The following is a 14,864-nucleotide window of genomic DNA, read 5'->3' on the forward strand; positions in this document are numbered from 1 at the left end:
GATCTTAACGTTCCTGAAATGTCATAGCGTTGTGGGCAAAAGAAATACACACACATAATCGTAGTACAATGTGTACCTTCACTGGGAACAGGTCCTAATTCAGGACATTTTTAACCCTTTGGAGTCTTACAGAATGAGCTAGCTAAGGTCCAGAAAGAATGTTCTCAGATGTATGTGTATATGATTCCTCAGGAAGACCAGACCTCTGTACTTGATCATTTCACTGGTATCATGGGAGCTGATGAAACTTACAGGGTTTACAGAGTTTGATTGTGTTCTGTCAAGGTAACGACCCCAGGGTGACACAGGAACCCGGAGGGCTGACTAACCTTACCCCTAATGACGGTTATGATGGGAAATATAGTCATGTAATCTAATCTTCTGCTTTGATTAGTAATTAATCTGCAAATTATTTTTTGATTGTGTAATATATGAAGATGCTCATCAAAAAGTTGCCTCTTTAAATGTCTTGTTTTGTCAATTCAGCAGTCCAGAATTTTATAATATTCAATTTACAATGTGTATGTGTAATGTGTGTTTCAATTTGTAACAACGAAAAGCAGCAAATCCTCACATTAAAGCTACAACCTGAATAATTTTCCCGTTATTTAACGTGAAAGTCTAGTTGCTTATTATATTTCTGTCAATAGGCTAATCAATTAATGGACTTTAGTTTAAACACTGCTTTATTTAAATCATGAGTTTTCATTTTGGTGTTTTGGAGACTGGAAAATGTCTTGACTTTAAAGAAAATAATACAATTAAATGTACTTTGTTATTCTTGTCTCTTTTCACAAAATATTCTCTCATTCAAAATAAGGCTGCAAGTAGCTGCAAGTTATGTGGCCTTTCTCTCTACCATGGTGTGATGATGTTAACACAATCAAATTTTGTTGGGAGCTGCAAATGTGTCAACATGCAAATCCATTTTCTAAACGTACAGCGACAGGAAAAAGAAATAACAGAAGTAGTTTCAGCCAGGGGCTGAACAAAAACAGACTCCCATGCACAGTTTTCAGCTAGCTTACGGCTAACATCTGGACAGACATTGGCTGTTTGGGATGAACAGACCAGCGGTCAGATTCTGCTTCACCAGTGACAGAAAGTGCTTTCAGTAAATTCTTTGTTTCATGTCATCTGTCTCCAATCTCTCTCCACTGTGATCGGTGTCACAAAGAGAAACATGTAAATGACTTCTTCAAATTCTGCAAAACAGTGACTGCTTGTAAAGGAAGATTACTGACGTCTCTCAGTGGTCATTAAGAAATGTGACTGCACTGAATCTTTGAGATACTGATTTAAAACCTCCAAAGACAAACATTATAAGTAGTTAATGAGTAAAAATGCCCCTTCACAAACAATCCTAATCTTTATATTGATTTCTTCATGTTAATGTGTTTGCTAATGTGTGACTGGTGTGTGCAGGACATGGCTCTGGCTAATGAGGAGAACATGCCAGTGTTTACTCGTTGCGGCATCATGGCATTGGTGGCGGCATACCTTAACTTCCTGAGCCAGATGATCGCAAACCCTCCCTTCTGTCAGCACGTCAGCAAGGTGCATCATTCTGTCTTCACAGTCATGTTGCCAAATGTCATCTATTAGATTTGTGTCCAGTTTGAATGTTGAGGAAGCTTCATAATGCTTGAGCTCTTGGTGGATTTTAGAGACCATGTTGTAAACATTTCCTCTTGCTTTGCAGACTGAGAACTTTAAGTTTATTATTATGCTGATGACGCACTGTTATTATTGACTATTGATTATTATTTGTAGTTATTGTCATTTTTCTTTATTGAACACATTTGCGGTTTCTGCCGTTCTCTCTCCAGGTTATAGAGCTGAGGAACCTGGACGCTCCATACCTCCTCCCAGAGCACATCTTCAGAGACAAGTGTCCGTAAGTATCCACTTCTTATAAGTTTGGAGGTTTAGATTTATAAATCTATCCGAATCCAATCTAACAGTTTTTTAAAATGCATCATGCTATTTGGGCTGACTCTTGAACGTCAGTACTTTTTTTGGTACAAACAGAAGTATAAATGTAAATGTAAATGCTCTGTATTTGTATAGCGACTTTCTAGTCTTTGCGACTGCTCAAAGCATTTTTACACTACATCGTATTCACCATTCACACACATTCGGTTCAGTATCTTTCCCAAGGACACTTCGACATGTAGCCTGGAGGAGCCGGGGATTGAACAGCCTATTTTTCAATTAACGGGCAACCCACTCTAACTCCTGAGCCACAGCCATGAAATACTGAAAGTTCATTTATGTAAGGTATCAAAGACCCAGGACTCTGTATGGAAAATACACTTTCTCAGTTGACCAGCTCCAGTTTTTCTGAGTGATTGAAACTTCATTAGATCATATTCATTGTCATATATAATTGGCAGTTGCTTATCTGTGTTTTTGTTGCTTTTAAAAACCATGAAAAACCCCACTGACATGTTTGTTGTGGTTGCTCAAAGAACTCAGAAAGCCTCCGAGTCTTGTTTGTACGGAAGCGCTTTATTCCAAATGTTCACTAGTTGAGATCAGTCATGCTCATCCCACCATCATAGTCCGGATGTCTGCCTGTGAATACAAAAACATCTCTGATAGAAAGGACAGATCCATTTGTAAATGTATGCCAAGCCTGAGGTGAGATTTATTGGCAAAAATTAGCAAATTAAAATTAGCAAAACAACAACCTTAAACTCTTGTGAAAACATGACAGCTCAAAGCCAAATGCGAGATTAAAGTGTTGAGGATGTTCAGAACATTCTGCTAAACCCTTAAATCTCTCATTTGTGTTTTAACCATTATTTATCAAGATCTTTTTCTGCAGCATGCTGTTTAAAGAGGTGGTATTATGCTTTTTGGCTTTTTCCCTCTCCTTTATTGAGTTATATATCTTTTTTGTGCATGTAACAGGTTTGCAAAGTGAAAAAGTCCAAAGTCCAGCCCAAAGGGAGTTCCCATCTCCCACAGAAAGCTCTGCTCTGAACCGCTTGAAAACAGCTCGTTTGTAGTCCAGCCCTTCACTTCCTTTACTTGTGACGTCACTATGAAAATGCGTCATAAAGCTTGCCAAGCGGCTAGCGGGGTCATGCACGCCCTCAAACCAAGCTAGTCTGAGCGGAGGCCCTTTGGCTCGACTCGCCTTTGTTTGGTTTTTCATTGTAGAAATGTTGCACCTGTACCTGCTTCCAGGTATTTTTTTTTTGTATCACCTCACCTCAGTTGAGGTTCCAAGCGAGCTGAGGGATACTAAAATGTAACGTGACAGACTGCTGATTGGTCAGAGAGAATAAACACTATTCACTGCATCATCACTGCTGAACCAGACAGAGGCCAGCAACAGAAAGTTTTATATTTTACAGTTTTCGTATGGAATTTCATCACTAAATCCACTTCTGAGAAGTTTTGAGGTGAGAAATCAGCTGTGTAGATTTCCAATATTGACAGTTTTACGAGAAGTGATGGCGGAACAAAAATATGTATATATATGAATATTTTCGGAGTTGAGGAGCTCCGCAAAGTGGCTGCGGGGGGAAGCCTGCTGTGACCCGCGGGAGGAGCGTGTGAGGCCGGCCAGCCGCCCGCTCACAGAGCCCTCTGCTCCCGCTGTCACACAGACCACTGCAGCAACAACGGCAGAGGAAAACACAGCTGGAAGGTTTTCATACCGCTTATCTGTCTTTACATTCTGAGGAAGGTTGAAACGTTTTAATCTTAAAAAAGAGAAAGCTGTGTGGATCGCTGGTGTGTGTGTGTCGCATTGAACTTTACGTCAAGGCAGTTGTGTGTGGCGTCGCTATGACGACAAGCTACGTACTATCTCTGGGTACTATCTGCAGTGGAAAATGGAGCAGGGCCAAGTAGAGTCGAGTCTATTGATTTGCGCTGTAGTAGCATTTTTCAGCGAGGCAGCATGACGTTAGATCGTCAGAACACCGGTAACAGTTCAACGTTTAGTCCTGATGGTGAGATGTGGAACAATGATGTTGTGTGGTTGTAGACTTGTGAGTAACTTCTACCATCTGCTAGGTTATGGTCGCAGTCTGAAGCGGCTTTGATTTGGATCACACTACCTTGTTTCTTACGACCCGCCCTTCTCTGCTTCTGATTGGCTAGTAGTCCTAACCTGGAAACTGCACATGTGCAACTCCCAACAAAGATTTTGTGCAAGTAAGATGCATTACTCTGTAGCTCAAGAGTGGAGCGTACAACACACAGGGTGAAAAGAGGAGCTGCAGCAATGTGCAGTATGAGAAAAATATGGTGTTTTTTGAAAATTAAACCATGTAAACCTGTTCTGGTACAACCCCTAAATAAGATTTTGAACCTGAAAATGAACATAATACCACCTCTTTAAAATTTGCTGACTTTGCCACTCTGTAGTTTCTTAACAATAGTGTAAAACTTTTAGCCACTGAGCAGCTGCCCCTCAGAAATCACAGCTTTCTTGTTGTTGAGGAAGAGGAAGACACATGACTGGTTATCAGTAGTATCCATAATCCCTTGCAGTTTGGGACCATCTCCTCTACTGGTCACTACCAAATCATCCAAATACATTGTTGAAAATATGTGTGATTTTGTTAGAAGAGAAGGATCTTAGTTTTCATCCCTCTCCTCCTTCCTTCCAGACTTCCTGAATCTTTAGACAAGGAGGACAGACAACTTTACTTCCAGACAGCCGACATGGCAGAGTGTCTGGCAGGACCGGGATACAACGCAGAGAGACTCTCCATTCCCTACGTTCCCCAGGTCACAGGTACGACCAGCCGGGTTACACTCCACAAACTACATGGAGCCTCTTTTATGGGGCTTTGAGGCTGTTTGAGAAACATGTTCACATTTGAGCCTTTTATTGATGTACAGGAAGAAAATGTTTGTGGGGACTATTCTATGGGATACACTTTTACCGCAGGGAGTTTCAAAACATGTTTGATAATATCTGGGGAAATAAAATTTACCATCTGACATATGATGAGGTTGGTCATGCATATGTATCGATTAATTTCAAGAAAACAGCTGAAACAAGTTGAGCTGGTTTTACTTCATCGGCACATTTCTGTCTCTGTTAAACCCCTTAAACAAATCAGTCAGTTTATTGTGGTAACCCACATAACTAAGTTTTAAATGCCAGTGCAGATCCCAAAGTCTCCAAGCAGTAGTAGAGTCTTGAGTTTGAATATTTCAGTCATATCACATCACATATCTTTAATAAAGAGAATGTAGAGATTTAAGAGTAAAATCTGGAGTTTGTAAAAAAATATTGTTGTCCTTTGGTACACTGTGTTACATTTTAAATTCACAGTGCACCTCAGGACTGTTGGCACTCTTGGTGAAGATTTGAAGAATTACCGGCTTTGGGAGCTGTTTAGTGAAGAGAAAATAAACTTTAAAAACCAAACAGCTGTATTACACAGGTGGTTGTCAAACATCGTCATCCTCTCTGGTAATTTAAAAGGATATTTCACGTTAGAACAACATGAACCTCTGTATATTTTTTAAGAACTAAAATAGTTGCTTTTCCAGGAACGATTAATCCTCAAGACATATTTTCTTTAATTTTTTAAATCTTGCCTTGGAAGTTAACTTCAAAGATATTACTTTATTTTTTTCAAGGATCTACTTTGTCTTTGTTCAAATAAAGTGATTCTGTGAAAGAGTTATGATAAAATCTGCAGAGGAGGTAGTGACCACAGAACCCTTGAACTTAAGACATCAGTTTGGTGTAACCCGACCATGTACTTCTGTTTTCTTCCCTCTGCCATGCTTTCAACTAACATCAGTGCTTTACACAGTAGGAAAAATCCTCCACAGGTGCAAGCAGACGTCCAGAGGTAACCTGCTAGAGAAGAGCTGTAGGCGAGTCTGTTGTGGTGTTAGATACCTGCTGTCCCTGATCTTCTGCTGTGATAGTTGGGTTTAGTTTAGCTGGAAAGACTGCAGACATTTTACAGAGCAGCAACACAGGCTTGTTTTTTAATTAAAGCTTTGATAGTTATGGTTTTGGTTCATGCATCTCTGATGAACTTCAAGGTGTTTTTTATTTTTTATTTTTTTTAACCACTGGAAAGAAACCACCATGAAAGAGGCTATTTGAATGAAATAATCATAGAAGACTGTTCTGCCCTGCTAGCATTTCTGTGTTATCATTTTGGAGCTCCATCCATGGCCACCGGTGTATAAAATCAAGCAACTAGACATGCAGACTGCTTCTACAAACATTTGTGAAAGAATGGGTCGCTCTCAGAAACTCAACTGTGGTACCGTGATAAGTTGCCACCTGTGCAATAAGTGCATTCTAACATCACTACTAAATATTCCGCGGTCAACTGTTAGTGGTATTATAACAGTGAATATAACATAAAAGTGGAAGCAATGGGAACAACAGAAACTCCGCCATTGAAGTGGTCGGCCACATAAAATCACAGAGAGGGGTCAGCGCATGCTGAGGCACGCGGTGCGCAGAAGTCACCAGCTCGCCAGAGGGAGGGTGGGCAAGAGAGAAGGAGAGAGAGGGGAGGGAGGCAGCCTACATAATATCCACACAGAGGTACAAACAGTAAAGGTGATGTTGCTATAGACTGAATGAAAAATGGTACAGATATTTATAGTAGTGTTAATGATAATAATCGTAATGTTAAAGAGGTGGTATTCTGCTCATTTTCAGGTTCCAAATCCTATTTAGGGGTTGTACCAGAACAGGTGTACATGGTTTAATTTTCAAAAAACACCATATTTTTTGTCATACTGCACATTGCTGCAGCTCCTCTTTTCATGCTTTTTTTTTAGCTATGGAGTGATACATCTTGTCTCTAATGATCTTTGTTGGGAGTTGCACATGTGCATTTCCTAGTTAAGGACTACTAGCCAATCAGAAGCAGAGAAAGGCGGGTCAGCAAAAATACGGTAAATGGCTTCGATTCAGCTGTAGGCTACATGTTGCCGACCAGCTTGGCAACATGGACTGGAGCAAGAGTTTCAGAGTGGTGAGTTATTAATCCGTAACAAAAGTATCTTTCATCCATAAAGTTTTAACTGAGCTCTGTCTCTACATCACAGGAACAACTTTATGTCCACTGACTGCCTGGAGGGTAGCTAGTGTTTGGAAGGGAGAGGAGAGGTGTGCTGCAGCTCACTGTTTTTCCACCGCTGTTTTTGAGGGCGTGTCGGAATAGCCGTTCGGCGAGCATTATGACACGTAACAAGCTGTTTTCAGGCAGTTCAGAGCAGTGTTTTCTGTGGGAGATGGGAACTCCCTGTGGGCTGGACTTTTTCACTTTGCAAACCTATTACATGCACAAAAAAGAGAGATAACTCAATAAAGGAGAGGGAAAAGCCAAAAAGCATAATACCACCTCTTTAATGATTATAATAACAGTAGTAATAATAGTAATAACAATAATAGGACTAGTAACAAATAATTGTAGCAGAGGGTGTCGAGCAGGAACACGGGGGCAGCCGGTGACCCGCAACCACAGATGTCTGGATCTGTGGTTGCACAGCCCCAGGGCCAGAAACACCTGCAGGAAGTGATAGGAGGAGAGAGGAGAGGGACGAGAAAGCACAAGACTACCAGAAAGAGGAGAAGTTGTGTTAGTAACATGCAATAATGGGATGAGGTTGCATACAGAGGGAGAGAAAGTAGAGGAGAGAGGAGCTCAGTGCATCATGGGAAATCCCCCGGCAGTCTAGGCCTATAGCAGCATAACTAAGGGATGGTTCAGGACTCACCTGAGCCAGCCCTAACTATAAGCTTTATCAAAGAGGAAAGTCTTAAGCCTACTCTTAAATGTGGAGATGGTGTCTGCCTCCTGATGAGCGAGTTTGGTGTGGAGAACTTGACTGGCCTGCACAGTCCTGACCCCAATCCGATAGAATACCTTTGGGATGAATTAGAGCGGAGACTGCAATCCAGGCCTTCTTGTCCAACATCTGACTTCACAAATGCGCTTCTAGAAGAATAGTCAAAACTTCTCATGAACACACTCCTAAACCTTAACTCCTAAACTCCATATTAAACCCTACGGATTAAGAATGGGATGTCATTAATCTTCATGTGCATGAAAAGGCAGACGACCCAAAACCTTTGGCAATATAGTGTAGTTGTGATGTCACAAAATGATGCTTGGAGGTACATGTGTTAAAACTCAAGTTAAATTTTGTTGTCAAACTGAAGGTCAAACAACCAAGTGAAGTGAATGATGGTGAAACCCATTTTTAAGCTGAGGGGGACTTCATATGTGCTCTCTGTTTTCTGTGGTAGTGAGACAGCCAATTAAGTCGGAGACATCCTGATGGAAGTGATTTGACAGCAGAGATGATGTCACTGTAGCTGTAAGATGCCTTTTTTGTATGAGTGGTGTTGTGGTAATGACAGACATGCTAAATTGTGTCCTGTGTGACACTGGATGTATACCCACTGAGCTTTATATGCCTTTCCACTGAGCTGCACACAACCCCACCACATACAAACACTGGCAGGAAAACTGTCCCACATCCTTCAAAAATTGATGAATCCTGAAGTCGTTTTAGTATTTCCTGCTGTTTCCAGTGATAGCTGCTGTGTGTAGCTGTAGACTTCATACTGAATGGTTTAATCATTTTTACAACTGTTTTGCTTGCATTGCATCTGGAAATGTTATGGTGAGTACATGGAGATGGACTATGTAGACTGATATTGTAGTAGTTTGTGTTTGTTGTCTTGCTTGGTGCTGTTAATATGTTTTTAATTTGTGTTGAGCTCTAGTTTTTTCATTATTAATGAAAATGCCATTTGGTGCTGACCAGGAAGTGCACACTCGGTCAGCCTGAGCTTGTTTTTTGGAAACGGTGGCTACAGTTTTGTATGGGGGTTGATGAGAGCCTGAAAGACTCTAACATACAGTCCTTGTGTAGCCAGAGAACTGCAACGACTGCATAGAGCTGAGTCAGTGTTGATTCAGAACAGGCAACATTTCAAGTTAGGACCCTGTCATACCAGCATTTAGAACTGTGAAAGTTTACACCAAAATCAGTTTATTCCAATGGAATCACCATTGCACATGCAAATATATTTCTTTCTTGGGAGTTCTACTTTGGTGATCTTGCCAATTTGCGATGTTGTCTAATTGCAAAACATCTTGACTGTGCAGAGAGGGAGCAGAGAGAACCTGAGTCAAAAATTTAGGAAGTGAGAATATTAGCTGTCACATCAGGGTAAAAGCTGTTCCACCAAAGAGATGCCTCATGATTTATAGTCATTTCAAAGACAACAGTTGATGGTACAAATTAATTCTCTTGGATTAACTGGTTTAACGTTTTGTCTGTTTTAGCAACCAAGCTAGTTGTCATGCTAGTATTAATCCTGTTGCTGCTATCCCATTGCTGGAACCACATTTATAAAATCTTGCAATCGCTGAAAGAATGAGTTTGCTGCACAACATTGCTGGTCAAGTGCAGGTAATCTGTGAAGCATTAAAAATGAAGAAATGGCTTGCCACATACCAAAACTGGGAACAGATCTTTTTTTTTACTGATTCTTTTGATTGATTTGGTGTTTCTCAGCTTTCTAACCACTGTCACCTCATTTATGTGTTATTAATACTTTATCTGATGGAGGCTTTACAATATTAGCCTACAAGATTAACTCCTACTGTTATTAAGCTGAGATACTGCATAGTCAAGTCTTTAGTCAACCGTCATTATGGTGTCAGACTTGTTTTCCTTAAAATTTGTTACAGTTTACTCTCTTTCCTGAGCTTTTGGTCTCTGATCCTAAATGCAGGTTTCTTTATATCAGAGATCTTAAAATTAAAGATCATTCTGGTCTAGTTCTGTATTATAAATAAGGCCTAAAGCTGTTATATAAATGCAAAACACACAATTCTATGTCTCTGTGTCTCTCATCATTCATCAGTTTCCTCATGAATGCCTTCAGGGGCTGCTAAGTCATACCTGTTCAAAGTGCACAACAAAGGTCACTGTGACTCAAGCAAACAAAAATTATAACGTGCTGCTGCTTCTGTTTTCACACCTCATCTGATCCGTTACTGTGCTGACCCTTATCAGATGACCCTGACGTTCTGTTGTTCCTTGAGTTGAGAAAGGAGCTGTACTTCTGTGGCTTCTGTTTTTAGGTGTGCAGTGTGGCTGAATACCGAAGTGCTTGGTCAGGTGGTATTAAGACAGACCCTTTCTGGGGGACAAGTTACCTAAGAAGTTTTTTGCTCTGCAGGATCAGATGGATTTGTTCCTTGTTGTATTAAACTAGAAAATCAAAATAGAATATCAAGTCTGGCTGTGTGGAAAATGGAGTGCTGTGTTACACAGTAGAGAAGTTACTGCTGTGATCAAGTGGCCACTAAGAACAATTTAACAACGTCTCCTACCTACATGACAAAATGGGGGGGATGTCAGTGCCTTTAGAGCGAGAGTAGGCAACCAGAAGTGCTAGGTCCAGGTTAAAAACTGTTGGTAGGAGATGGGAGTGCTCTCTCGTGTCAGAGTTGGACACTTTCTAGCCAAATATGTTGGTTTACAGTGTCACACTAGAGTACTTATTCCTTTCCTTCTGAGAGAGGACACTCAATGTTCACATAAAAAGAGCAAAACATTGGATTTTTATGCATTTGAACAAACGTGCGATGCTGATGTTTTTCCGTTTAAGTCTAGAACAGCTGACTGCTGGAACAGTTTAGAGAGGAGTGGTTTTGTAGTCCTAAACATCTTATGTCTGGTGCACACTTTTTTTTTCAAATCTTAACATTTTCAAAGTGTGGGATACCATAGACACAACAACAATGAACTGATTTTTTATATTTTAATCTTAGAGAGCACACACCAGATGATTCAGTCCAGACACATGACCACACACAAACGTGACTTCAGACAGATACAAACATGGGGACACACTGTCATCAGCAGCTGGTTGAACTTGTGTGTACTATGTTTTGCACAGAAAAACAAAAAAGAGAATCAAAATGTGGATGAATTTGAGGCTAAGAAGAGGAATCGGCTGAGATGAGGGCATTACTACTAAAAAGGGTGATGCTTCCCGGTCAGCTTGCTCTCATTGGTGGTTGTAGGTTTGTGATCTGAGGCTCCCTGATTTCAAATCGGAAATATTAAACATGTTTGAGATTTATCAAGTCGATGACCTTAACATTATGTCTATAAACCCCTCACACTAATACCATTAGTTTGGGCCAATAATCTCTTTCCAACCAGCCTCAGATTGGGAATGCCTCCATGATTATCATGAGGGGCAAATCTGAACCAAAATCTACCCAGTTATCCAATTACATGTACTCATTTGGCAGACATTTCCACATCCAAAGGGACTTACATTTGAGGAACAACATACAAGCATCAACAACCAGCAATTCTACTAGTAAGAGCTATTAACGCATACTGCATCAGTGGGATCGATACCTAGGGGAAGCAGTAATAGTTAGTAACAAAAAGTGCAATCAAGACAAGTGAGGTGTAAGGAGATAGATGAAGAGGAACAAAGGAAGTGCATGTTAGGTGTTATAACTTCAGATTATGTTGCTGCTGTCTCTCGGTCATGCCGCTTTGCTCTATACATCATAAGAAAATCAGGTCCTACCTCACTCAGTATGCCACCCAGGTTTTGGTACAGGCCATGGTTACCTCTCACCTCAACTATTGCAATGCCCTCATAGTAGGTCTTCCAACTTATGTGGTAAAACCCCTACAAATGGTTCAGAACGCAGCAGCGCATTTTATTTTTGATCAGCCCAAAGGGACTCCTGTCACTCCATTGCTGTGTGACCTCCACTGGCTACTCATGGCCTCCCGTCGCTAATGCTGCATACAGAGGGAGTACTGGGTCTGCACCTATCTACCTAAACTCTATAATACAAGCATACGTTCCTCCTCGGCCACTGCGCTCCTCCAACAAACGCTGCCTGGCCCTGTCATCCAAACATACAAAGTAAAATCAATCCCGAATGTTGTCATCTGTGATACCGCGATGGTGGAACGAGCTACCACACGCCATCTGAGCGGGGTGTCCCTCTCTAACTTCAAGAAGTTCATGAAAACTCATCTCTTCCGAGAACACTTCCTCTTATAACACCTCTAACATGCAATTCCTGTGCTCTTCTTCTTCTATCTCCTTACAATTCTCTTGTATTGATTGCACTTTTTTGTTAACTCTTACTTCTTTCCCTAGGTACGTACCCCATTGATGCGATTCGTGCTATTAGCTCTTACTAGTATATATTGTCAGTTCTCATGCTAGATCTCGTGCTGTATTTGATGCTTTGTTGAGGCTTGTATGTGTCTTCCTCATATGTAAGTCGCTTTGGATAAATGCATCTGCCAAAACTAGAGCCTGACTGATATGGTATTTTTAAGACCGACGCCGATATATCGGCCGATTATTCTTTTTTTCCCTTCTTTGAGAAACGCATAACATAAACAAAGATTATCCCTTAGATATTGATAATATAACAAAATGCTGAACAAAAATACCACAAAATATATTAAAGTTTAAAAAAAATAAGAGTCAGAACTACAAAAGAGATTTAAAGATCCATTATAAACTATTGAGTACTACTACTAATAGACCAGATATTACTCATGCCATTACAGTTATTATATTACATTATAATGATAAACAGGGCTCTCCTACACAGGCAGTATATATTTTTTGTCATGCAATAGTTATTACCTTACACATAATCTGCCCCAATGACTATTTTCAAAGCAGCATGTTCACGTCTAGTTTCTCTTTACCAGCACGCTTTCATTCTATCCAAAGCTCCAAGAAGTTTTAAACAACCATCTATGATACAGTGACCCAGAGGAAACTCGCTGCTGAATGCATGTAATACTACATGACTGTCTACAACGAGGACCTGCAACTTTGAGATTTCACACTAAAGTTGAACATTTGAAAGAGGGTTTAATCATTTCTGACTGTAACTACAGACAAGCAGCTTACAGATATATTTAGAAGACATTAAACACTATAGTTTAACCACTCATTAACTTTAGCACTCTGCCACTGATTAACATGGCATTAGCTTTGTGGCTCCTCCAGGCTGCATGTCGAAGTATCCTTGGTACTGAACTGGTGGCTGTTCCCCCAGTGTATGAATGTTAGTTTCTGTTTGAGCACTTAGGCTCAGTGAATGAATGTAGCGTAAAAGCGCTTTGAGTGGTCAAAGACTAGAAATGCGCTATACAAATACGGAGCATTTACATTTAACATTAAACATGATGCTGCTGTGACCTGGGAGGAAACCAGCAGAGGACGATGAAAAACGGGAGGGTTAAAAAAGATGGTCATGAATGTTTTAAGAACAGGAGAAGTGATGAGGGCCATTTATATTATTATTAAGTCATGTTTTTCAAGTGACAAATGACTATCTGATCACATGCTCTCTCCTCTCTTATTTCTGCATGCTCCGTAGACTCCAGTCAGCTGATTGTTTTGTTGTGCAGCAGGGTTAATAGGAGCATTTGATTTCATGCGACGCTGCGCACCGCTGACTTAACGTGATGCATGCTGGACTTAAAATAAGGCATGCTGGTTAGAAATTGTGTCCGACTTTTGCTGGCGCTGCAAAATATCATCATGTCACATGACATTAAAACCAGTCACCGATTATCAAGTAACGCACCTATTAACAGGAGAGTTGCAGTGCACCCTCTGTTGAGCAAACTATGCAACACTCATGACACAAGTGAAGGATGTGATTCTCTGTTTCTTTATTAAATTGACTGTTATAAACGCAGATACCGATTACTCTGCAATTAGCTCATATCGGCCGATGATATCTGCAGCAGTCAGTAATGTTTTCATTGTTGATTTATGTAGTGAGCACACTGGGGGCGGCTGTGGCTCAGGAGGTAGAGCAGGTTGGCCTTTAGTCAGCGGTTCAGTCCCGGCTCCCCCAGGCTGCATGTCGAAGTGTCCTTGGGCAAGATACTGAACCCCGAATTACCCCTGGCGGCTGTTCCGATAGTCTATGAATGTGTCTGAATGTTAGTTTCTGTTTGAGCACTTAGGCTCAGTGTATAAATGTGAGTGAATGATGAATGCGGATGTAGTGTAAAAGCGCTTTGAGTGGTCGAAAAGACTAGAAAGGCGCTATACAAATACGGAGCATTTACATTTACACACTGCTGCTTGGCAATTGGTAACAAAAATCAACTCCCCAGTGAATAATTTGGTCTTAACTGCTTTTCAGAAGCTTGCTTAGGAACAAGAAAGAAACTGACAAGATAATTACTTTTCATGGGCTTCAACATGTATTTTTTAATATCACATCAGTGTGTTGTGATATGGAAAACACAACTGCATTTGAAAGCACCATTAAACTCAAAGATTGACCTGGCAGTGCCACCTTAGTGTTGAGATGGTAATAGTCTGACTTTACATTATGCTACGTAGAAACATGCTCTTTAAGTTGCCTGTTGTTGTTTTACCCAGTATATATCAGGATTTAAAGGTGATGTAGATCCCTGGTTGAACTGTCTCTCCTCCTGCAGGTGAAGATCGTCTGACCAGGAGGAAGAGTTTTGTGGACACAATCTCCCTTCAAGTGGACATCATGTCCAACAGTCTTCCAGACAAGGTCAGTGTAGTTTTCCCTGAGAGGGACGACGTCACAGCTCCGATTCAGAAACACACCACACACTGAGATACTCCTGGGCAGGGAGGGGTGGGTAAATACAAAGGTGAGAAGACTTCAGAACCCCAATATAGAGATGTTAGAGGTAGTATACTGTATGCACCAACACTTTTAAGTTTTATAACTGAAAAGGGGAACATTGAGAGCGACAGTAACCATACTATAGCCTTCCCTGTTTAACCAAACTAACCCATGTATTTATAGAACCAGTTAGAACAG

The 14,864-nt window shown here is 40.7% G+C and overlaps 1 protein-coding gene across 2 annotated transcripts in view; it reads left to right on the plus strand.

Annotated features, from left to right (window-relative positions):
* Positions 1-14,864, plus strand: part of efr3a (EFR3 homolog A (S. cerevisiae)) — a 171,573-nt gene that overhangs the window by 147,186 nt on the left and 9,523 nt on the right. For both annotated transcript variants that reach the window (XM_038717238.1, XM_038717237.1), the window contains 4 exons: positions 1,426-1,557; positions 1,830-1,897; positions 4,632-4,759; positions 14,503-14,588. In XM_038717238.1, coding sequence (XP_038573166.1) covers positions 1,426-1,557; positions 1,830-1,897; positions 4,632-4,759; positions 14,503-14,588 — 414 coding nt within the window. The remainder of the gene's footprint in view (positions 1-1,425; positions 1,558-1,829; positions 1,898-4,631; positions 4,760-14,502; positions 14,589-14,864) is intronic.

This window comes from Micropterus salmoides, unplaced genomic scaffold (assembly GCF_014851395.1).
Source record: "Micropterus salmoides isolate LMB-PRFRI ecotype aquatic unplaced genomic scaffold, ASM1485139v1 Ms_hic_scaffold_14, whole genome shotgun sequence".
NCBI classification, from domain to species: Eukaryota; Metazoa; Chordata; class Actinopteri; order Centrarchiformes; family Centrarchidae; genus Micropterus; species Micropterus salmoides.